This window comes from Anopheles nili, chromosome X, assembly GCF_943737925.1.
Source record: "Anopheles nili chromosome X, idAnoNiliSN_F5_01, whole genome shotgun sequence".
NCBI classification, from domain to species: domain Eukaryota; kingdom Metazoa; phylum Arthropoda; class Insecta; order Diptera; family Culicidae; genus Anopheles; species Anopheles nili.
The window spans coordinates 9,146,902-9,171,294 of NC_071293.1; the positions used below are offsets into that span (position 1 = coordinate 9,146,902).

Consider the following 24,393-nt stretch of genomic DNA (forward strand, 5'->3'; position numbering starts at 1 on the left):
TCTAGCATGTACAGTCTTAAGTGAGAAATCATGTTTTTGAAAATACTTGCACTGCTCTAAGGAAGCCAACCATACATAATAAACAAAACATAGCGTAGCAAATAAAAATAAGTACAACATAAATAAGATAAATAATAATGGCCCGCGAAAACCACCAAACGACGGTTGGTTTGAAATCAATTTAAACATACAGTTGTAACCCTACAGCAATCAAAACCGTTACAGAAAGCGGAACGAAAACCATCGCGAGAAGATTCCAAAAAAACGCCAGCGCACCCGCGGCACATTAACTACGGCACGTGGGAGGAGCTTTTCGATTTCAAGATGGCCGCTCGTGAGCGTCACGAGTTTCTGGTGACCTTCAAGGCCGAGCGAGGATCAGCACTGCAAACACATACCATTGCACAGCGCACCGTCAACGGGTCAGAGGGGCCCAAGGCTCGGCTACGAGGAATCGGAGGCCTAGATCTAGCCTAGATCGTCTCGGCGACACGGTGCGGCTAGCCACCGGACAGTACGGACACACATCGCTAGCTAACAGATATAGTCACCTGAATCCGAAGGCATCCTCATTGAGCCCGAACAAGCGCTCGTGGAAGCTGCCGGACCGGAAGATAACCGTTGTCGTGTGAGAAGAAGGGTGTGGGGGCGTGGGGGTGGGGTAAGGTGGTAATGTAATGGGGTGGGATGATGTGAGTGGTGGGGGGGGGGGGGGTGGGTTGATGGGTGGAAGGCAGAAGAGGAATAGAATATAGTTTTCATTCGTTCGGTTTAATGTGCGCCGCCGGTCGATGCATAATCGAACAGCTAGCTGGCTGGTTGGCAAGCATAAACACGCACACACACACACACATACAGGTGCGCGTGAGCGCACACATATACACACAAGTTACACGAGATGAGGCAGGCAGGCAACATGTGTTCGAAGGCGATGGCGGACTCATGATTAGATTCCGGTGGAATACAGGCGAACCCAATTATCCGCACCTTGGCTTTCACCGCTTTCCGAGCCGGAGAAATTAGTGATGAGCGCGATGGATGATGGACGCACACAAACACAACATACACAGACACACACACACACACGGATGGATGCGCCCTTTGCCGCGCTGCTGGTGGGTGGAATGGGGTGAAAACGTCCGGTATGAAACATGGATGAATGGTTATGAGCAGGGATAACGGATGCTAGTACGGAGGCGCGATTATTTCTTTCGCATTACTGCAATCCGGTGACCTGCATGGAGGCGCCCGGTATGCCTCAGATGATGGTTAATGGAGGCGCCCAGTTGCGAGCGTGGGTGACGGTGGAGGCGCCCAGTTAATGGTATGCAAACAAAGTCTACCTCTATTTAGTGCGTAATTTTCACAAGAAATAAAGCATACGAGTTCCTGAGTTATCTGAGCTCGTATTAATTACTTTGACATTTGGATGAAAATTAATTTGTAGCGTGATTTCCGCCAAGGATGTTCTTCAAAATTTGAATAACATTAACAATGGCATAAAATGGTAATGAGTTACTGATAAAATGCAAAATTATTGTTGAATGCAACGTGATAAATATTAAATGACATGCACTTCCCTGAACGCACTCGACTAATGGGTTGAATAATGCCAAAAGTTCAACGAAACAATAACGACGGCACGGTATCCGCTTGACCTGCGAATGCTACGAACACGACCGTTCCGCATAATGCGTGTGATTTATGCAAACACATCCTCCCTCGCCCCCTTTTAGCAATGTTTGCGCTACCAGGTTTACTAGCATCCACCCTCCGTACGACAGCACAATGGAAGAATGCACGTGTGGCGGTGAACGATTGTGTTGGATGTAATATTTTGGGCATTCGTTTCACATGCGATCGAATGACATCGACACCACAGATGCGATGAAGCTGACGCAATGGAATGCTGACGGTGAGGAGAGAAACACATGCTCGGCGTACCTTTTGAAGTTGACCATCTGATCCAAGCTCTGCCCATTGCCGACGGAATCGTGCGTGACCGGTGTACCGGGGGCCCGCGATTGGGCCGCACCGTCCGCCTCCTGGAAGCTACCGTGCGATCCCTGCGAACCTGCGAACGCGGCAGGATGAAAAGCATGCAAAAAATAAACCAAAATCACCCGTTGGTTAGTGTTGGTTCGCTAGGCACCCTGCGCGGGAAGAGGAAAACGTACTCTTACGCGACGGAATGTCCCCGGCCGGTCCTGATAGGGACCGATCAAGCAGCTTGCCAGTGGCCTGTGGTGATGGTGGCGGGATACTTTCGCCCGATTCCACGCTGCCCACCGTTGGTCCCGGTGCACCCAATCGCCGGTGGTCGTCCTCGGGCGTTTGCGGGAGCGTTGGGCTTTCCTGATCCAGCACAAACACGCAGTCGGTCGCGATGTCGGTGATGAAGTGCAGGTTCTCTTGGGCGCGATCCACCCGGAAAAAGCGCTCGGCGGTGCAGGCTGGCCGTAGAGGTGAGCGAGAAGAAGATAAAACGAAAACAACAAATGATCAAAACCATCCACACACCGACAGGGAGGACTTACAGTCGATAAAGCACCAGTCTGGTGACAGCTTGGGGCTATCAGGTTGCTCACTGCAGTACTTGTTGATGAGTACGCGCACCTGCTCCAGGTCGGTAACGGGCACCTCGAGGTTGCCGAGCATCACCGCTGATTGTCGTAGCAGGTCCTTGTCGTAGTGGTGCTGCTCGTAGTCCGCCATCATGATCTTCAACAGGCTGATGTTGAGCGATTCCAGCTTCTCTTGCCTACCGGAAAGAACAACCGTCAGGTTACTTTGAGCTCGAAGTAGATTGAAGGTGAGTGCGAGTGCGAGTGCTACTTACGGTACGTTCGCCCGGCCAGGTTTCTTCTTGGCCAGCATCACAGCCTTGTTCAGCAGGGTGAGCTCGATGCTGGACGGTTTCAGCTTGCACGCTTCACCATCCACCTGCATCGGTATTGTCTTGGACGTGACGATGCGTGCGCTGCGACACTGGGTGATGCAGGTGCCATGACCACCGGCCTGCAACAGTGGCAGCTGGTACGTGGTCAAACCGACCACCTCAATCATGCCGTCATCGGTGGCTGGCTCAAACTGACCACCGGACTTATTCCACGGGTGTGTACCACCGCCGTAGCTAGAGAATCGGGACACGCCAAGAAGCGGGAGTTGAAACAAGCGTTCAAATCGGTTCGTGCATCACACGGCCCGGCTCACCTGGGAATGTTGAGAAATACTATCGCGTGCACCTTGTGCTCCTTCAGCTTTGGCGTCAGGTCTTTGCCGTCGCACTCGAGCGTCACGAACTCGGCCAAACCCTTCCACTTGCGCTTTAGCAGATCCTTACCGCCGGCTTGGCCGTAGAACATCTTGTTGCGGAGTCGCGAGTTGAACTTCTCCGGATGGGCCTCTGTTGGGAAGCGAGCGAGAATGCGAACAGTGAGTGAGTTGCGGGAATATGCGAGCCCTGGGGAAAGCCCTACACCTACACCTACCGCGAGCTTCGTGAAACTCGAGCGCAATGTGCGCATCGACACCGAGCGAGAAGTAGTTGTTGACCACGTTCAGCGGCAGATTGTCCTTGCCGTCGTCAGCGTCCGGTACGGAGGTGTTCGGTTCCACCTTCAGGTTCCAGCGGTCGAGCAGCACCGTATCCGAGTTGCCGATGTTCGCTAGGATCTTCCCGATCGGTTCGTCTGTGTATCCCTGCGGATGAGAGAAGCCCCGGAGTGTGCTTGAGTACTGTTTGAGATACTTTAGTCCTGGAAATACTTACACCACCCCATCCTAGGGCCCGAGCTAGATCGTTGCCGGTTCCAAGTGGTAACACACCGACGGCCGGTGGTGGCACGAAGTTAATCTGGTCAAGCACGGACAACACCCAACCGACGGTGCCATCACCTCCACACGCTAGGACACGCAGTTGTGGCACCTTCCGGAACAGCTCCAACCTGCGAGTTTAGGTCAATCAAGCTCAATCAGAAGCGGGATCTAAAAGGCTTAGAATAGGCCAACCAACTCACCCCATCCGTGGGCCACCCTGCGTCAGATCGAACACCTGGCGTGGGTTGAGCAGCCACTGGAACTTCTGCAGCAACTTCGACCCCTGGTTGCCTCCCGACTTTGGGTTGATGAACACCAACACCGGCGTGATGTTAGCCGTCGGGATTGGCTTGATGACGAACGTGCGTGGTTCCCGAGGTACTGACACCTTTTTTCCGGACTTTTTCTTCTTCTGCGGCGTCTTGCGGAGCGATGACTTGAAGTTGCCCTTGCGCGGTAACTTCACGATCCAAGATGGCGGCACGACGATGCTTCGGTGCGGACCTGTGTGTGAAGACACCGAACCAGTGTTAGATGACCGATGAGCTGTACGATCCGGGCGTACTTACCGAGCGTGCATTCTTCGCCAATGCGCTCAGGGCTGAAGCATGCTTCCTTGTTGTGATAGGACGCCTTACACCAGGCGCATGACAGCGCCACGATCTCCTTCGAGCTGAACGTCAGTTTGGCCTGCAGCGACTGCAAAAATAAGAGAAGAAAAAAAATCATTTGCAACCACGCATTGCACAATTCACGAAAACTTCTAAACAGCTCACGTCCGTTGGATGACTGACGTCTTTGAGATCACGGCGCTGTTTTCTTAAACTTGAGACCAGAGAGAGAGAGAGAGAGAGAGAGAGCTGGAAGCGCTAACGGAGTCGAACCACCCATCCCACTATCAAGGATACACCAACAGAACCGGAACGCATCGAATGTACATCGCCGCGCTAATTAGCATTCTTCCGACATTGCGAAGAAAATGTGCCATCAAACACCCACACATTCTGCCCCAAGCCGAGCGGTTTTGTGGCATCTTCGCAACCTCCTTAAGGCTGGATTGTACCAAGCATTCCGAACGACAACACACCCACCAGTTGCATCACCCCAGCCATTAGCACCACCAGACTCTTTGCGGCCCCGTGACAGTGGCACTGGTAAAGTTTCGCGAAGGCTCCACCAGCTGTAGGACAAACAATGTTAATTAATGCGCGCCAATTATACGGCTCGTCCTTCCCGGTGCATGCGAAAACAGCCGGGTAATGGGTGCGGACTCTTTTCCTTTTATTTTCTTCTTCTACATTTTCCCGTTTATATCCCGCAATCGCAGCCGGCAGAGCGGATGGGTAAAAATTGCCCTCTTAATCGCATTTCAATTCCAATCCGACTGTTATATCCTGTTGTGATTTACGGGACGGTTAATAAGCCCACCCTGTTGGCACCCTGTTAGCAATCGGCCACCCCTAGCTAGCTAGCGGGATTGCGTTGGAAGTATACAACGAATGCCCTGTTCACTCATTACCTTTCTCATGCCCGTCAGCATGCTAATGCAAATAGATTGCAAACAGTAATTGCTTCAGGTTTTGTTTTACAGCATCATATATACGCGGTTCCACTGAAACTGGTCTAATTGGCGCCATTAGCAGTGAATAGAACAAAAAAAAACTGACTAAACACGGAGCTAATAAACTTGACACGCTAATTACTCGATCGGAAATCAGACTCAACACTTGCCGGATCGTGGAACAACGTTTAGCTGAGCATATTTAGTGATGTAGATTATTTTTAGGATTTGTAGAGAGATAACAACGTTGAAGACAATAAGCTTAAAGTAGAAAAAAGGTTGATGTTTTAGACGAAGACTGAAAGCTGCTTCCTCAAAAACTGAGAGAGAAAAGGCAAACACAACTAAAGAAAAAGTGTTACTGCGACAGGTATTCTGACAGCAGCTGTGCAAATAAACAAAGCCGGATAAAAGGCTCTTTAGAAGCGCTAGAACGCATGTAAACTTACGGATCTTTTCGGTCATACCTATTCGCAGCACGAGCATGACAATACCACAGCAAATGCATGATTCGTTTACATTATGTATGGGCCGCGTTAGAAGCTTGTTTCATCGATCGAACAGCTGCCAGCTTCATCGCTTGCGAATTCAAAAACACGAGGTCCACAACCAAGAACTCATCGTTCGTCGACGACATCACAAGTGCTGCCATTTCGTTAGCCCCGCGAATGCCATCGAAACTGCACATTCTTCCGGAAGGGTTATAAAATAACAGAAATAGTTCCGATGCATCACTTTCGTTCAGGACACGCCGCAAAGTTCACCGTCAGGTTCTCGCCCACGGCTGGTGCATCGTGCACGTGCCCGCCATATGATAAGATGCAATCTGCGGGAAACTTACTCCCGGCTGCTGGTGCTCGAAAAAGCGAGCAAGTGTGCCCTTTTTCGTCCTGACGCGACGACACCAGCGGGCGGAGTTGTTCTCGCCTTTCGGTGAGCATTTCGGTGGAGCTTATTTTAGCATCGGTAATCAATGGCGACATTCGCTTCGGTGCGATATCACGCTCGTGCTTGGGAAAACGTGTACGCTGGCGAAGGGAAAACTTTCAATCAGCAGATTCGCTTTTCCAAACGCGTCCAAACCGTCCTGACCCATCTGTCAAGCGAGCGGATTGGTAGTGGGATTTGAATTAAAGATTTTATTACCCGCGCGAGCCGTTTGGCAAACTGCACAATCCAAGCGTTTCCGGGAAAGGATGTTTTTATCCTCAAAAAGACAAAAACAAAATACGCCCAAATTCCTCGAATAACAGCAAAAGCTGTGGAAAATTCGCAGACCTTTTCGAAAAGTTTGCGAGCAGATGTAAAATGAATTGGTTTTTTTTTTGTTTTTCCTACCCAACTTCTCAAATCGTCTTTTATCCCGCGAACAACCCGACGAAGCTCGCCAAAGTTAGTTTCGAGCCGTATTATGAATTACGGACGCATTATGAGGTAAAGTGAGTCTATTGAGATAATTCGGTTACTAAACTGGCTCGCGACGGAATATGTAAGGGTGTGCCAAAATCGAGGAAATCCACCCCTGTGTTAAGTAATTCCACGTGCTCCAAGGAAAGCGAGCCATCAGCTCATTATACCCACCGGAAGCGAGCCACCGAGGGAAAAGAAATAGAACCAACAGCTCCAAAACCGACCCCACCAAAATCGTCACCATGTACGCCGCAAGGGCCGGGCGTCTAAAGTGCTAAACGAAATGCAATTTCCTCACCCTGCGGGTTAAAAAAAAACGAACGCGAGCTCTTATTCGCCGCTGGGAGCGCGAGATGAAAAGCATGACGAAACAGAAGGAGAAAATGAGGAGAAGCAAAATGGAAAGCGAGCAAACGATGAGGCAAGGAAAAAAATGGCACACGCAAAGAAAACTGAAAACAGTGGCAAAACTAATTATCTGCATGTCTATTCCGTCTCGCGGAACCCAGAAAGGGCACTGGGTGGGCGAAAAAGGATGCTGGAGTGGGAGATGCAAGCCCTTAAAGCTCTGGGAAAACTCCACCGGAACCCGGGGATCGGATTACGACACACCTCCGGACTCCGACGCTCCGGAAGCTGACAAAATTGTTCATAAAGGGACTTATCTCCGGATCTGAACCGGAGCTTCCGGGAAGGGCTACACCTCGGTCGGTGTGCGTGCGTGTGCGTCTGCGTGTGTGTTTGCTGAATTAATCGCACGACACTGCCGAAAGGATGCCCGTGGTAGGGTGACGAGTGCAATTTTGCTAAAACATAATAAAATTCCAAGCTTCTGCGTTGCTTGATTGGTTTCTAGTTGGGGATTTGGTGAGTGTGTGTGTGATGGAAACGGATTTTCACCATCACCTGGGCTCTTGGTGGAAAAATCCAATTCCACTGTGGGTTAGAGATCCAATTGTGGGTTAGAGTTTTAAATCTTCGTAGCCTCTCCACTCGAAGCATTTGCGGTCCAGAATTAGCCAGAATAATTGTGCGTCCACGAATGCGGCCTCTTTCGTTCGAGCGAGCCCACAGCGAAGGGCGAACCCTTCAGCAATGTGCACCGATGGACGGTTAGCTGACGCACACATTTACGAGTTGCCGGGTGTGGTCACCCAAAAAGTTTATTGCATCGTTGATTCCGCTCGCGTATGAAGCGAGATGCAAAAAAAACACAATCCCGTCAGCCCTTTATTGAGCCTGTTCGTGCCCTTGAGCCTTACCTTGCCACACTGCTTGCATTTGCCCTTCTCGCTGCGTCGATGTACCCAGTGGTGAGTGGTTTTCGTCTGCTCACGGTACTGCCGCACGCCCACATCACGGAAGGTTGGTTTACACTGCAGCTGGCTGCGTTCCATCACGACCGAGATGCAGCTAGCGTGGGACACGATCTTACACGCCGAACACTTCATCCGCGGCCCGTGCCTCTGCTGTGGAATGGGAGAGCGAGAGAGAGAGAGAGAAAAGCATACGTGAAACATTAATTTGATTGCTGACGAGATGATGGGACGAAATCTGGGCACAAAGTCACTTCCGGAAAAATGGGCCAAACCGGGGGCAAAAGAAAATTCCGCTCGGATGTGGAAAAGGTACACGAGTTCTCGTTCGTCGAAAGTGCGACATGTTCGCATGGTGAGGATTTTGTGATGAAAATGCTCAAACAACGCGGCGATTTGAGGCCTGCTCGCGGCACCGCGAATTCGTAAAAGGCCATAAAAAACTGGAAACGCCAGCGAAGCAGACATGAACGAGACGATGTTTGGAGGAAAAAAAAAGCATACTATAGTAGACGGGTGTCCTTCAAACGTTCAGGATAATAAAACGAAAACTACCATCGGGGAATAATAAGAAAAAAAACCTTTCAATTTGCAAATATTGCACTTGCTTCTGGCGCGATGCGTTTCCGATTAGGTGGCGTTCAAATCGCGCACAAACGCGACATCTAATCGTCCTGGAAACTGGAAACCCCTACCGTAACCAAGCTGGACCGGCAACAGGATTCCCGCTGTCTGGGGATTAAAAAGCACTACGGACGCTTGCTGGCATCATCGCTCTGAGCGTTTGTTTTACTTTCATCCAGACAACGTTTGTGATTTGCTTTAGCATGCAATTTTTTGTATTGAAATACGCAGCTGCCGCTTTAGCTCGTGTTGCATTCGATTAATTAAGATAAAAGCCACGCAACAATGCAGAGCACAAGGCTACGATTGTTCACAGCTCCATTTCGTTGTCATTCTCCAGTAGTTAGCTAATAGCCGTAAAATGGCCAGCGAATATTAATAGTATTTTTAAAATAAAGCCATCTGGCTGATGGATTTATTAAAAAATGAAATCATAAAATCAAATATGTACCATCGACAGTCTCTTGTGCAACATTGTTGCGGCCCATTTAGTCAATTGCGAATCGTGAAAAAATAGTTCATCGGATATTTTCAACAAAATGAAAAGCATCTTTCAATAATAAGCGGCTTTGGAGAGGAGATAATCATAAAAAATTGAAAAAGAACTGAATTTCATATCAATCGAGACATTTTTAAACATAATAAAACAAACTTAGAGCTAAAATAACTTAATGTCTTTGAGTACTTACCGTGCAGTCGTTGTCACCGACGTAGCAACAATCACCGGACACCGACGTCGGCACCCATAGATGATCGCCAGAGACCGCATTTTCGCTCCAGTCTGGAGTGCATCGTATCTGGCGCCCGTGTGGATCGCCACTGTGGTGAAAGGGAGAGCGTAAGAGTGGAAAAGTGTGAGAGAAGGGTGAGAAAAAAAAAACATAATTACATCATCTGATGGCTTTTGCGTGAAACTAGTCCTATCGATAGAAGGACGTCATATATCGGTATAATCGGAACGTGATAACCCAGCTGGCTGTTGATGTCATGTCATTGGATTTTTTGTTCAGCTCCTGCTATCCTTCTCACCCCTCTTTGAACCTCGGCGATAGGACATCGAACGCGAATTCATTTTCATAATGTGACAAAGTACCAGCATCCAACCGTTGGGGTAGTGATGTTGACTTGCGACTAATAAACGTGACAGATGATGCCAACAACCCATAATTAGATGATGATAGCTGGAAACCGTGGAGTAAATCAGACACAAATTTGAAACAAATCCGGGATGAGTGTATTTGAAACAGCCGAACTACCCAATCACAAAAAAACCAGCTAAATCATGAGGGTGTAGAGATAATGCGCTTTAACTTGGGGAATCGAAGACGTCATGTTCGAATTTCTCTCAATAATTCGTCACATCGCGTTCAAATATTATCTTTTTGTAGCGAGTAGAATAACATTAATTTAACGGTTGCCCGAAGTACTAACTGATGTAAACGAGAGCAAAGAACTCTTTAATTTGACACCTAGAGAAATCTAAACGAAGGATATTCATACCCACCGCCAGCTTCCCAGTATACCTTCGCCACGTTTTGGTTCCCTGCTTCCGGTTTCTGTACCGGATTGCTCGTCTCCGCCCGGGCCATGAACTACTGCTCACGAAAGCCGAAGAGATACGTGGCGTATATCGACCACTGGCTGAGATCTTTCGCACACGCCAGCCATCCACAGTTCCAACAGAGCTACGACGGCACGGATAGCTGGAGCTGCGACCATACACGGCTATCGGATACTTTCTCCGAGGTGGTCTCACCTGCCCAGACGTCCAGCTACACCCTCTGCAGCAGGACATTTGAGCGAGTCGAGCACCAGTCCGATGAAACCAACGTCGGAGATGACGCCGTGAAGGTGTCCGCCAGGGAGGACGAGCTTGTAGGACACATGCCACGCACAGCAGAGATGCAGTTGATTGGAGAACCATGGTTAGGAGGAGTCATTCGTTGAAGCTCAACAATGGCACGGATCACGCGCGTGTAGTAATTCCTCCTCCAACTAGTAAGGTAGCTCCATTACCGAAGCATCTTTTAAGGTGTGTTTTTACGCACCAGGTGTACTATCTTTGTCTTTACACATCACAAATCCCACGCACACTGCTCGATGGTGGTTCGGTACGTAATTTGAAACCACAGGCAAAACTCACAATAAACGAACTGATAAATATTGGAAGCGCTCTGAAATCGTACAGCAACGAAAGTGCACTCAATGCAAATAAGATCCACTCAATCACGGAGCTTGTAAATGCACATTGATTGCTTCACACGTCAGCAGGATTAAATTTCACGAGTGCATTTCCTGTGGGACTCACAACCCTCATATGGGAAAGCTTATTCAGTGGCCGGGCGCATTGATTCATGCTCAAGGTGGTAAAACCCACACATCACGCGTGTTTCGATGTTGATATTTTGCAACAACTAAAAAATCTCGATTGCCCATTTTGATCCATTACCTTCCATTACGTGATAAATTTAATCAACGCTGATTGGTGTTACATTGTAGAATCAATTAAGGTATCATGGTTCCATCAAAACGAGCTTTACCACAACCGCTAGTTGCATTAGTAGCATATTTTTTGCTGTGAAAGAAATCTCGTACCAGCTCGACACCGTTACCGGTCAGTGGGGCTAATCATTGACAGCTTCGATTCATTACCGGCGGCCAGCGTGTGTGGTCGCGTTGCCGGGCGTGATTTTGAACAGTGATTGTGTAGTTCATGGGGCGTTGTGGGAAGGAGTCATACACAAAAGGTAAAGGATCACATTGGATTGCTTCTCACAGGAGGTAGAATTTAAATGTGAAATTAAACATTTCACATACAATTTTCAAACGAGCGTGCAGTTTTATCTGTTTCAGCTTACGTGTGGTGTATTCTGGCATTCCAAAATATCTTTTATTTTTTGTTTGTTTTTATACTCCAACTATTATTCACCAAACGTTGTTTTGGTCCTTATTTGAAGAATTTTAAGCTACATTAAACTAAAGTCCATAAATAACTAAATAACCCATTTGCAGTTCCTGTCAGTTGTTAGGTTTTGAGTTTTGATAGATCACAGTCCAAATTATACTCAATATATAATTACAATATATAATTCTACAATCACAGAGGAATATTTTTCACACGCCCAGGAACAATCACGCCACAACACTAGTAACCTTCAAACGCCGATAAAAAAAGCTATCGGCTTAGCTTGCTATTGGCTCGACGCTAATATGTAATAGTGGCGAAAAGAGATACTGGAACTGTATCAATACACTGAACTTGTGGGACTGCTAAACCGCGAACGTCTAGCATTTGGCTGAGAGAAAACATTATCGACAGATGGATTACAGGCCGGTGAACAAGTAAATGAGGACCAGTATTTAACACTTCTCCTTATGCACGGATCGATCGATGCCACGCATCATGCTTTATGATTGCACTAAGGCATCAAGGGTTTATGTTTGAAAAAACTAAAAAGCTATCTAAAAAATGTCATCCATTATGCCGCAGTTCTTGCCCTTAACGCAAGCAAGATGGATGTGCAAAATGTTGCTTCCTATGGAGTGTTGCGCGTGTGTTAAAACTTTTAAGAGCACACCTTTCAAGCAAGGTTTAATCTTTTTCGTGCTGCAACAAATTCCGGCCTCCCAAAATTCAACCTTCCCACATCACACGCGGCGTTCGTAACACCTTACTGGTTGATAGAGCTTATCCTGCTGATAACCCGCACGAGTACCGACTTCAGCACAAGACTCCGCGTGACTACTCGCGGTCGAGGTGCGCTTGAATGGAACATGTTTTGTGACAATAGTTTGGAGGTACCGGAAGTGGCAGGATAGCTATCTTCTCCCAGGGCCAACTCACCGGCCGGAGGATAAACAAACTCCCTACTCACGCGGCACGAATACGTGCTGCTTATCTTATCTGCGATTCGCTTATTCATTTGCCGTGCCGCGAAGTCGCACGGGTTGTCTATAAAAGTGACACAACAAACCGCTTATTTTGCCTGAAAATAGCACCGGATGAATTTGCACTCAACATCTGAATAGATTCATTTCAAAATACGCACTCAGCGTTTCCGGTTGCACCTCTCCGAGTGGTCATCTGGGGTAAAGTAGAGCATTAGCGCTACTTAAAGCGTTAGTAGCGTGGTATTGGTGCAGGAAAGATTTCTATACACGATTTGGATCTACCAGATGTAGATGAGTCAGAGCCATTGATGACTCAAAGCATTCTTTTTTATCTTTTGCTTATGAATTCTTGCGGTTACGGCGGCTCCAAACCATCACGGAGCACTATAGCAAGGTGAATTTGCACCAGATGCAATGCAATAAACAGACATTCCTGCGACAATAACTAACAGAAGGTACAGTGAAGTGACGCAGCGTAGATGCGACGATCTGATTTAGAGCTCGTTTTACAGGTAGCAAATGCAAATGAGTTAATATTAACTTCCATTGAAACTCGCTCGTTCATTTTCCGTTCCAATATGGAGCAAAATGTCACCCACTCAAACCCGACTTAAAACAACACAACACACATCCGCACGTTGAGTAGACGCAGGTTGTTCACACGACCCTTGCTCAGTGACGTTTTCTGACAATGCAGATGAAGGGGAACGGCCTGCATACAGGGACGTGGCAGAAAACAAATAGGGGAACACAGACGGCACTCTTAACGAACGCGTGAACGAACCAGAATGGGGATTTGCTCCGGACAACGACCGAGTGCGTGCTGTGTTTGACAGACGCGATGCGACACTAAACCACACAACGGGCGCAGATGCTCGATCGAGAACTCACGACCATTCACACTGGCACAGATGTACGGCGAGCAGCACACAATCGTGTTCGTCTCGTGCTTGGTAATATATCGGTCGCGATCTGTACTGATCGGTTAAGTTGACGTATTTGATCAGGGGCGCAGATGTGAATGATGTGTTTGCAAAGAGATGGAACCCGTTGCGTGTAGAATAGACGAATGCTGTCAGCTCTACTTGGACGCGGTGTGGCTCAAGACATTTATGTGAAATACAATTCACAGTTGTGATAATGAAGCTCAAATCCACTCAGATTTATAAACTCATCAGCTATTCATCTCGCACAGCTATTCAAAAATAGATAGACTACATAGCTCTGAGCTGTTGCTGAAAGTGTTCAATTGGCATCAGGGCATCAGGTACATCAAAGTAAGCTGTCAAATTTAAATTAAATTTTAATTTTTCATTAATTTGAATATAGTTTCCGTTCAAACATCTTTTCTTTTCCTTCTAATGGCTGAGTTATCATTCTTTTTCTTCCATTAAAAAAAACACCGTTCTGTTAAAATACACGAACACCTTAAAAACGATTGCCAGTACCTACTTGGTAACTATTCAGCTCCGAGGTGTTAACTACCTGATGCTACGATGACTATCGGATAATTCAGCGTGCAGCTAACTGTAACAAATTGATGTACAATCGTTTTCAAACATTTTGTCAGCTTGTTTTCGGCATTCGCACACAAAAACCAGTGTTACAGCTTCACCTTAACCAGCAACACATCAAGACTAGACCCGCCATATAAGCCAGAGTTAGAGCAAACGCTGGTGTCCCAGAAGCTGAAAAAATCATGCTAAGTAAACCCGGAAAAGTGTCTTATTTTTAAGCAGCAAACACTTCAGCGAAGCAGCACAACGAACGAAGTATAACGCGTAACGAGAGAGGGCTGTACACACGAAAACGTTGCTTCCGTTTCCGGTCGTTCTTTTCCGCCTTCTAACCTTCCACCTTCTACCAGGAGCAACCCTTCTCCTCTTAAGGCCATCCGACAAAAGGTTCCGCGTCTTCACCGGTAATCCTAGTACGTGAGAATGTTTCATGATTAGCGGAGACCTTACGACAGGCTCCTTTCACTTTAGCTTGCGTCCTTAACGCGTCTGCTGCACACTTGACCTCTCCTGCTTCCCGCCTGCTGGAGCATCAGGTCAGCAAGGTGGAGGGGTGCTGGTTGCTCGAACAAACGACATTTTGCTGTTTCTTATTTCTGCTTTCCAACCCCATCGCGAACTTCTTGCTCGTCTCCTGCATAGTCACTATACGCTCATTGCCTAGGGCGGTGCCTTCGGTAGCGTTTTCCCTCGAAGGGTTCACTCTATCCGGGTTTCCGCACCGATGGGCTCGTGTCCTGCGAACAAGGAAGCATCCTAGTCCCATTTCTCTCATTACAGTTCTCTCTCCCTCTCTCTCTCTCTCTCTCTTTCTTTTTCATTCACTTTCATTTTCATTTTTTTCATTAAATCTGCGCCCGGAGCTCGCTTTTCCAACGTTCTCTTTCTCACTTTGCTCCTCCATCTTGCTCAGGTTCGTGCATTCTCGTGCGGAGCAAGATTGCAAATGAAAATGGGTGTTTACACCCACAAGCATATACTATATATTATATTTATGCGGCGCGTGTACGTGTGTATTCCGCGCTTCCCAGGAGCACCCAGCCAAAGCACGTGGTCCGCACGCCGCCAGTTGCTGGACCGAACGCAATTAAGAATACGAGCCCTCTTCAGCGTCTCTGCATACCAACTTCGCTTCATCACGAGCTCTTGAACTTCGGAGCCACCGTCTCCGCGCTGCTCCCAGCATATCTTTCCGCCCTCAAACGCCCCACAAACCCCTATCATTCCGGTCCGAAAACCATCCCCCGGCAGGCGGCAAACTCTAAGTAATAGGAGTGCTCGCTAATTAAAGCGAAACTAGCAGATTCCAGTTTCCATTCCGTCCGGGGTTACAGCGATGGAACGCGCTCGTTCGCGTGTGTCTGCGTAAAAAGCGCGTGTGTGGGTGCGTGTGTACAGAGCCGACGCCATGGGATGGTTTTACCACTTTTGGCGCTTGAATTTTATCATTTCGGCGACATTTCGGTTTGGCTTAACGGTGTGAGCGCTTGGTTCTGGACGGAAAGCGAGAAACAGTGCTTCTGGCTGTCGCGGACACGAACCAGCACCGTCGGTGGGATGACGCGGGCGCTCAAAAAAAAAAAGAAAATACCCTCCGAGATGGGGACATTTTTAATTCAAGCTGATGAATTGTTAATGACAAGGCGCCAACCCCAAAAACGGAACCCATTTTCTGCACGTTCTGCATGGCATCCCATGGTCCGTCCCGGTCGCAATGAAAGCGAATCCTGGCCAACGCAAAGTGCCGTGTGGCAACCAAACGAGTCACAAAAAAAAGGCAGAGAGGGGAAAATTAATGTAAAATGAGTTTGGCAACATTCCGTGCCGTAACGGGAGGCGAAATGAGAATGTTTCTGCTGGCTTCGGAGACGCGACACGCTCACCTGGCCCGGTTAGCCCGTTCACCGTTAAAACCAATATTATGACGGTCACCATAATTAGATTCGTTTATGACGTTTCGCATCCCGAACCGGACCGAGCTAAGACAGCTCGGCACGCAACACGCGAAGCGGTGCCGAATCGAGCGTCGAGACAGCGTCGAGAGTTCCGCACGCAATGACAGTTCGACGGATGTACTGCTGTCAAATGTTTAGCGGAATTTCACCACCGACAATGTTGCAATGGGCGTGCTGGCACGGCATGGTAGCAGCGTCTCGTATGAGAGTTGTGGAGCAGATGAGATCGTGTTTAACATCCAACGCATCCGTGGCTACGGGAGAAGGTTTGCATTCGTTTCTCTGAAGCTGATAGCAATTAAATACACCTTAAAGAGGTCCTTCGAGAGCAGTGAAGATCACTGGGCTGGAAGCACGGTGTGATGGCTTTACGGGTTTAAATCGGAACATTTCGAGAGGACATTTTGTTCGTACCAGAGCGCGTCTTTTTACGATCCTCTAAACGTTAAAAAAAAAGCGCTCATCGTCAGCCCAACGCTACATCGCTACAGCGATGAGGGAAAACTACAAAACGAGCCATCGGACGCTCTAACTGCCTTTCGAACGCAACGCCACCGATCGCAAAGTCGGATGTCAATAAATTACACAACATCCGTGAAGCAGTTCATTAATTTATTGCCTGCTTCCGCCTTCCGGTGGGCCAACGCACTACGTGCCGTTCCGAAGGTAAACATCATTTTTGCCCCCCCCCAGCGAGCGGAAATTGTTAGATTATTTAATCACGCCGTCGCAGCAGAAGGCGTGCGGCTGGGTCTTCATCCTTACCCCCAAAAAGGGGCTAACAAAAACGCGAGGGCGTTGGCGTGCCGCCTCGCTTCGGTTATAGTTTTAATTGCTCTCTCGCACTCACCGGGGCCGCTTTCTTCTTCGATCATCACCCACCCACCGATCCGCCTCAATTCAAATGGCCAACCCGGACGGGCCGTGTCATGGCGACCGCGGGACGATCCGTCAGCTTCGGTAACGGTTTTTAGATTGTTTCCCTTCGCTCGTCGCAAAACTTTGCCCGCTCGCTTCACCACGCGGGCGGTCCCAAAAGCGACCAGCATTGGTGTTCGGTTCTTTGTTCGACGGCTGGCCGGAGCCTGGCAATTACTTTCGACACTCATCCGCCCACGTGCAGCCGCACATGTAAGATCCTGCCTTGAAGGAAGGCGCGCTGTGTTTCGCCCCGGCTCGGGGCGCAAAAACATTCCACAAATGCCGCCAAGTGTCGGTTATTCTGGGTTGACTTTTTTTTGTCTTTTCCCCTCACGATCTCCGCAGCCGAAAACAACGGCCACCAATGGCCGAACATCAGCCACCAACTGTCTTAGCGGCGTCCGGTGAAATTCCGGGCACGGTCGTGGACGAGACAAACCACAAAAGTATGACTTAGTGGAGGGAAGGCAGGCAGGGCCGGGGGGGGTGGTTAAGGGGGAGAAGAACGCCGGGAAAACTCGCTCCCGTACCGGCGCGAAACCGGCTGCTGGGAAAAGGAAAAGTTTTGCCAACCCCGAGCGCAGAATGACCAGAGAATCTAATCGAAAGATATAAAAGATCAAGCGGCGAGACGAGAATGAGGGGGCAGCAAGGGGCAACAGCAGGGGGGTGTGTGGTGGGTGCTCTTACAAATTTCTCCCCCTCCCCACGCCCTCTGGTGGTGGGTTGGGAAAACGGATTATAGTACATTTTCACCTCCACTGTTCGGTCGGGAGGGTACGCTCGAGAGTGACGTTCCATCGTTCATATCGCGCGTGGAAGCGGTCTGGAGGAACACGCTAGGGAAAAGGGGACTTTCTTTGGACCCTACTGAAACCTTATCCCGGGTCGGGATCAATATGAGCCGTTCCGGTATTTTTGAGGGAAATAAAAATGCTAAGAAAGAAACAACCACTAACTCCAATGAATGTCAGTACCGCCTGATGAACTAACTCTTTCGCAGCCGAGGAAAACTTCGGTTTCACGAAACCCCGTTTTCGCTTATTTGCCTGCTTACGGCAGCAGTATAAATCAAAATTATCACCGGTAATTGACGTTTCCATCGTGTAGACGTGTCTTGCCTGTAATCGCTTTAGCGCGATTGGTTTTCAAATTGTTTTGGCTTTTGGCGGATTATGTCGTGAATTACAACAGTTCAAGGACGAGCTCCCTCGGAGATTGTGTGCTTTTTTTTCCGTAGACGGTGAACTTTTCATGTGTTTTCCCAACCGTTAGCAGCTACTTCGTTGACACGTATCTGAAGAATGATAGCACTCTAAGATCAACGTCGTTGTGTTCCTCGTCACCTATGATCTTTGTGCTCGCTTTGAGTTGTTCAATTTTCTTTTTGTCTTCTATTTTCCTTCCCACGACCTTCAAAAAACATCCCGACTTCTGATGTCATCTCGATGACAACGTTTTGGTCAGAATAGCACTGCCCATAAAACATTCTCTGCGCTCCACAATTCGTAAGCGTTACACGCCTGGAACTTTAGTTTTGTCTGCTTTCAATTGCATACATGCAACCCTTTTTCGGTTATTTTCCCAATACCAATCCCTCACTGTGAGTTTCACCTCTCAAAATTGTTTTCGAGTCAGTGTTCGTCAGTTCTAAATTGGAGTGTCAGTTCTTAGGACAACAGAACACGAATCGTCCCTAGGACAAGGTATTTAAAATATAAGACGACGGTCAAATATCACGTAGAAAATTATTTTTTTAAATTGATTCTTGGATAAACAAAGTGTAAACTATTAGAACATTCAGTAGATTAAAACAATCAAGTATTAAACAATTAAAGTATAGCTAATTTCTCCTTTATGATCGTGGAATCCAGCCGCAATGTCATTTTCAATCCACTCTCGCTTGAACAATACCAGTTAGACGATTTGCACAAATTCCCGGATATTGAGCAACCAGCTATATTGAGTCTCGTCGAGCCGAAAGCGTAATGTACGTACATCGAGTCCAAAGCACATCGCTGGAACATCTACAGTATCCAAACGATTGCAGTTCCAGAACAGCCGTAAGGCATGCCGATCAAATGTCCATCATTCCCCGGGAGCTGTCATCAGCGCAATCAATGATGTCCGAATGTCCCTCTCTCTCTCTCTCTCTCTCTCTCTCTCTGGCGTGAAGTTTTGCTGACCCACGTCGAGGGCATTCATTACCAGTCCGTTGCATACGGTGGTGTGCTAGCGGAAATGGAACGCAAACCATTATACCGATCGGTCGGCGGAGGCAAGGAATATGGACTCGAACAGATGTAAACTCAAAATGTGAAATCGTACAGATGAGAAAAATATAATTGAAGAGAAACTCAACGGCTTGCCGACATTATGAAACGTGGTCGGGAGAGTTTAAATGGAAAAAATAATTCTCTTCAGTTAGTACACACATTAAGAAAAACTAGTCCTCATTGATCCTCGCTAGATCCTAATTAGCAAATAGTTCTTCGTTGTTTACATTCATAGATTTAAGGCTTTCGAAATTGACAGTTTGTGCCAATAAGCCAAAATTTCTACTGGAAAAGTCGGGATCATTGAAAAAAAAAAGCTAGCGACATACAAAATCTAATTAGGCATTCTTTCACCTCAGACATTTAAAGACCAAAATAAGGACATCGATTTATGATCCACAATGAAGTTATCTCTAGATATACTTGCTCGTTTCACACAAGAAAAAACAGACTTCACCTACACCTACACACCTCGTAAAGCCTCCGGACGCTCACGTTTTTCCATCGTCCCGGGAAAATGGGCTCTGCGTGAAAACGGCAGCACGTATTCGAATGCCATCCAGCGGCCTGCCCACCCTGGCCCAGCGCTAGGTACCTTGCTTCGCAAATTAAAAGCAAATGTTTGCCCATCGACGTGATTGCTGGATGAATGTGTGTCTCTTCACATTTTTCGTCTTACTTTTCGCTTATTTTCCCCGGCCCCTATTCGCAATGCGCGGGTGGCACCCGTGACGCGTGACGCTTTCCCTGCCGAAGGGTCCCAGAAATCAATGGACACGGTGTAAAGTAAACGACCAAATCACGCCAGCGTGCGAGCGGGAAGCTGTGTAGGTATTTCGAAATATGTATATAGAAATGAATTTGAGCAAAAAAATAAATACGAAACACGCTCACGAGCCTCGTAATGGATGGCTTCTTCGGTGGTTTGTCACCTTACGGGGCGTTGAAATGTCCACGCTAAGATTGTACCAACGAACAACCAACAGGAGGCCATCAAAGACAGCAGAACAACATTACCAGGCTGAGGGGGAAAAAAAGCAAAAGCCGGCACTCACTCGCAACCTGTCCCAGCACATGGCAGGGCATCGCTTTCTTGGATTGTCTTGCTTTGAAGCACCCTCTCGACGGCTCACCTTCACGAGCGAGCAAACTTCCAAGAACGACACGATTGATCTGGTCGAGAGTGCTGACAATTATGCAACGTGCTGCTTAGCGCCACGGTGCGACATATCGCTCAGGCTTTTGCGCCACCAGCAGCATTCGATTGATTGGGATAAATTTCCGGAACCGGGTGCTTCTAGAGGACGCATTTTAATTCCCACCATCGTACGCCACAACCGGTGTTCTGACGTATCGAGAAAAGGATTCCCGGGCGCTTGGTTTCTCATCAATATTCAATCGAGCGGTATTGAGCCCACGAGCCTCAAATATAATATCACCGGATCCATGCCGGACTCGAAACACAAAACGCAAAGAAAACGAATTTCGTTACCAACACGCAGAGTTTCGGTTTCTCGGACGTTCGCCACGTGGAGCGGCACCATTGTGCACGGCGGCCATTTTGTGTCTCGCCGCCATTCGCCCGTTCGCCACACTCATACACCGCACACCGCATCAAGTTTGGCAAGCGAGAAAACCCGAAAGTTTATCCGTCAGCCCGGGCGTCATGCGTCATGGTACGTCAATTGCATTCTAACCTCAGGATGACGCAGAGCAGCAGTCGGTGTTGTCGAACATGCTCTGCCCCCGGGGGTCGATCGGACGTACTCGCACATACCTGGTCTGGTCTGGGCAGTGCTACTTACAGTTCTTGAGGGGTGAGAGGACACGCGATCGGATTCCCACACGCACAGCCAAACCGTCACGTCATTGTACACTTACCTAGATGGGAGCGCGGGCAGCCGAGAGAAGCGGAAGAAATAAAAGAGAGAAAGAGGGAAAAAAAACACACACATTAGAATTAATCGCTATCCAAAAAAGGAAGCACAAACATGCGCAAGGTAAAGTAACGAAAACAACGTGAATATTTCATATAAAGCTGTCATGTTTCATTGCCTTATTGCGGTTGAATCACGATTATTGCTTTTTCTTTGGTTTTTTTTTCGATTTTAAGATCGCTGGAAAATAAAAAAAAAACACACACACACCACAGCACGGTGTGGCGGTGTATGGAAGGCTAAATAGAGCCACGGATTCCGTACCGGTGTGATTCAAGTCCACAAAAAGGGCCTTAGAATCGAACGACCGATTGCACCGTGCTCTCAGAAGGTGGAATTGGAATTGGAGGTTAGGAGGCTACAAATATTGAAATTTATGACGCACAAACCAAACCGGGTGGTCTAACACCGTGGCTGGTGCCTGGTGGATGCCTGAAATTAAGAAGAATAGATGGATGAATGGCAGTGAGTAAATGGCGCCTGTTGGAGAACCAGGCGTTTGTTAATAGGCTTCCACGAAGAGTGCTCATTTCACGCGGTTATTTGTATCCGAAGGAGGTCCGAGATGTGGTTTTCATCCGTTATCTCGCCTCTTCGGGTGCCTACCGGGAACGTTCCGAAAAGGCTTTAGATGTAAGGGATATCAGGGAAATGGAGGTGGTGGATTCCTGAAAAAAAAGGGAAACGACGCCACAGGGGAGCTCAACCGAGAAGCTCGAGGAAAACCCGAGGGTTTCTGTTATTTAAAGTGAACGCAACGCAGAACGCAAACAACAACAGGTTCGTTAAACAAAACAGGATGAAAACGTGCAGGCAAAATTCCAGAAGCCCCCCTAGGGGCCGAAAAGAAGCAAAGAAAGAAAGAAATACGAAGGAAAAAGCAAACCAAATCGTGTGCTCTGCTGTGGGCGTAGAAGCACTTGTTTTACCATCGAACAGCCGCCGCAAGATGGCCGCCAGTCGCACCGGAAGCAGGTACGGTCCCGGTGGCAGCTGTACCGGTACCAGAAGGACCTGCGAGTGCCAGCGCCTTATAGCGAGCCTGCTCCTCCGTCGGCAGCACAATATCAACCGACCGTGATCGAACTGCGCCGCCGCCGCCGCCGCCTGCGCTCGTGGGTACGGCCAGCAGGTGAAGGGTACCGGCCGGCGGCGGCTGTAACTCCTCCGTCTTAGCACCGGGCACCTTGGCGAAGCAGGAGTCGACAGAGGCGGCCCGGTCTCGCTTGAGGTCCGGCACCTGCAGATAGATGTCACGCACGAAATCCGCCGCCGGCGGCTGTCCCGTGCTGGGTACCGGAGGCGGCGACGCCAGCGGTGCACCGGCCGCCGCGAGCTGGCGGGGCCGAGGTGGCACGGGCGGTGCCGGCGGCTGATGGCACGGGTACGGCGGGAGCGGTGGTGGAGATGACGTCGACGACGATCCGAGTGGACCTAGCGAAGCGGCTCGGTCACGCTGCGGCCAGGGCGGCTGGCAGGTGAGTGGGGGGCTGGCGGTTGGCGGTGTTGTTGGGCGGCTGTCAGCGCCACCGGAAACGTTCTCCAGCGAACTGCCCGTTGGTTCGACAATAATGGCTTCCTGACGTGAGATGGAACGTCGCCGTGTGCGACTTGGCGGTGGTGGTGGTTCATCCGATTCAGCCGCCTGATCGGAGGCGGCCATTTCGACCGTCGATGTCGCCGTCGATGTCGACGTCGACGTCGACGTACATTCAGTCGCTCTGTCAGGCAGCATTAGTGCGATCTCACCATATCGCACACCGAGTGACGGATCGTCACCTCCGAACACACAACCACCTGGATCGTCAGAACGCTCGTCGTCTGGTTGCGTCGGTGAGAGTGTTAGTGTGATGAGACACGGCGAGGCTACAGGTGGCGATGTTAGCAGCGTAGCAGAACCACAGTCTACTCGCAACCGGCGGCGTGGTGACACTCGCTGAAACAACGTAGAGTAATCGTAGGCCGGTGCGTCAAGTCCAAGCGTTGCCTGCTGCTGGCGCTGCTTCCGGTTAAGCGTGTCTTCGTCAGGTTCGTCGATATCCGCCTCGACTACGTCAAGTACTGCGTCTCGTTCGTCCCGATCGTCGTCACCGTCCGCATCCTCATCGTCCTCGTCCTCATCATCCTCGTCATCGTCATCGTCGTAGTAGTATGCGTTGTCGTCGACGTCGTTGTCGCCATTGTCGTTGCCTCGTTGCGTAACCTCGTTGCCGCCCCTGCCATCACCAACACCTGCACCAAGCCCACCGCAACCCCCCTTCGCGCCACCCGCTCCACCGTCGTCGCCGTCACCGTCGCTGCCCGAAGAGCTCGAGGTGTAGTCAAGGTACGCCTGGTACTCCTCGCTGTCGTAGTACAGGCGCTGCTCCACACCAAACAGCCGCCGGTACTCCTCCAGGTACAGGCAGTGGATGCACGGTGGCGGCGTTTTCGAGCTGGACTTGCGTCGCTGGAAGCGCTTCGGCACGTCGAGGAAAGCCGCCGCCACCGCGCTGCCCTCGTCCGAGGCCGAACCTGCCAGGTCGAAGCTGCGCGACCGCTGGCCGGGCGTGGTCTGGGGCACCTGCAGCAGCAGATTCCCAACACCTGCGGTACCGGTACCAGGCGTTGGCGAGCGCTCAGTTGCTGCCGCCGTCGTCGACATCGACCGCTGCGGAAACGAGCGTTGCGCCTCTAGTTGTATTTCGTCGAACGATGCTGAGCGTACCTGTCGCGGGAGGCGGAAAACGGAAGAAGCGCGTTGAGTCTCCTGTACCTCTGCGAGATCCCGGTCACCTGAGAACCTAAGAACCTACCTGCTTCGGTACCTCGAGACTGCTTTGGGTTTTCATCTCCGCTCCCGTGGGCGTCCGGGATCTAGTGAAGGTGTTGCGCAAACGGTGCATGGTGTAGTCGGGGGTGCTGCTGTAGCGAACTGCTGCTGGCTGGTGGGTCCCCCGAGCCGGTGCGGCAACCGGTGACGACGAGGCTACGGCGTGCCCAGGGACCGCGGTCCTCTTGCCATCGCCGCACCAGACAGCACTGACCTTGGCTCGAGACCTGCTGGCTCGGCGCGTCTGAGAGGTGTCCCTGCTGGGCGCGAAAAGAAAAACAATTGCACACGTACACTAACAATCAATGGGTCTTAGTGGTGGGTGTTCTTCTCTCCTTTGTTCGTGGCTGGCTT

The 24,393-nt window shown here is 49.4% G+C and overlaps 1 protein-coding gene across 1 annotated transcript; it reads right to left on the bottom strand.

Moving 5' to 3' along the window:
* Positions 1 to 59: 59 nt before the first annotated feature.
* Positions 60 to 24,112, bottom strand: LOC128729148 (eye-specific diacylglycerol kinase). Its single transcript, XM_053822800.1, has 15 exons — positions 24,023 to 24,112; positions 22,165 to 23,934; positions 15,103 to 15,161; positions 9,420 to 9,549; positions 8,053 to 8,256; positions 4,389 to 4,518; positions 4,020 to 4,323; positions 3,773 to 3,947; positions 3,492 to 3,702; positions 3,214 to 3,406; positions 2,840 to 3,133; positions 2,538 to 2,761; positions 2,178 to 2,453; positions 1,945 to 2,074; positions 60 to 599 (listed from the first exon to the last, which is right to left on the bottom strand). The coding sequence occupies exons 1-15, from the start codon at positions 24,110 to 24,112 to the stop codon at positions 548 to 550; spliced, it is 4,242 nt and encodes a 1,413-aa protein (XP_053678775.1). The 3' UTR covers positions 60 to 547.
* Between the last annotated feature and the right edge of the window lie 281 nt (positions 24,113 to 24,393).

Bases quoted from the DNA above. Each gene is read 5' to 3' on its own strand.
- LOC128729148 (XM_053822800.1), bottom strand. From the start codon at position 24,112: ATGCACCGTTTGCGCAACACCTTCACTAGATCCCGGACGCCCACGGGA. The intron at 3,948-4,019 runs GTGAGTTGGTTG...CTAAACTCGCAG, and splicing joins CAGGGTGGCCCACGGATGGG to GTTGGAGCTGTTCCGGAAGG. The intron at 3,407-3,491 runs GTAGGTGTAGGT...GCTTCCCAACAG, and splicing joins CGAGTTTCACGAAGCTCGCG to AGGCCCATCCGGAGAAGTTC.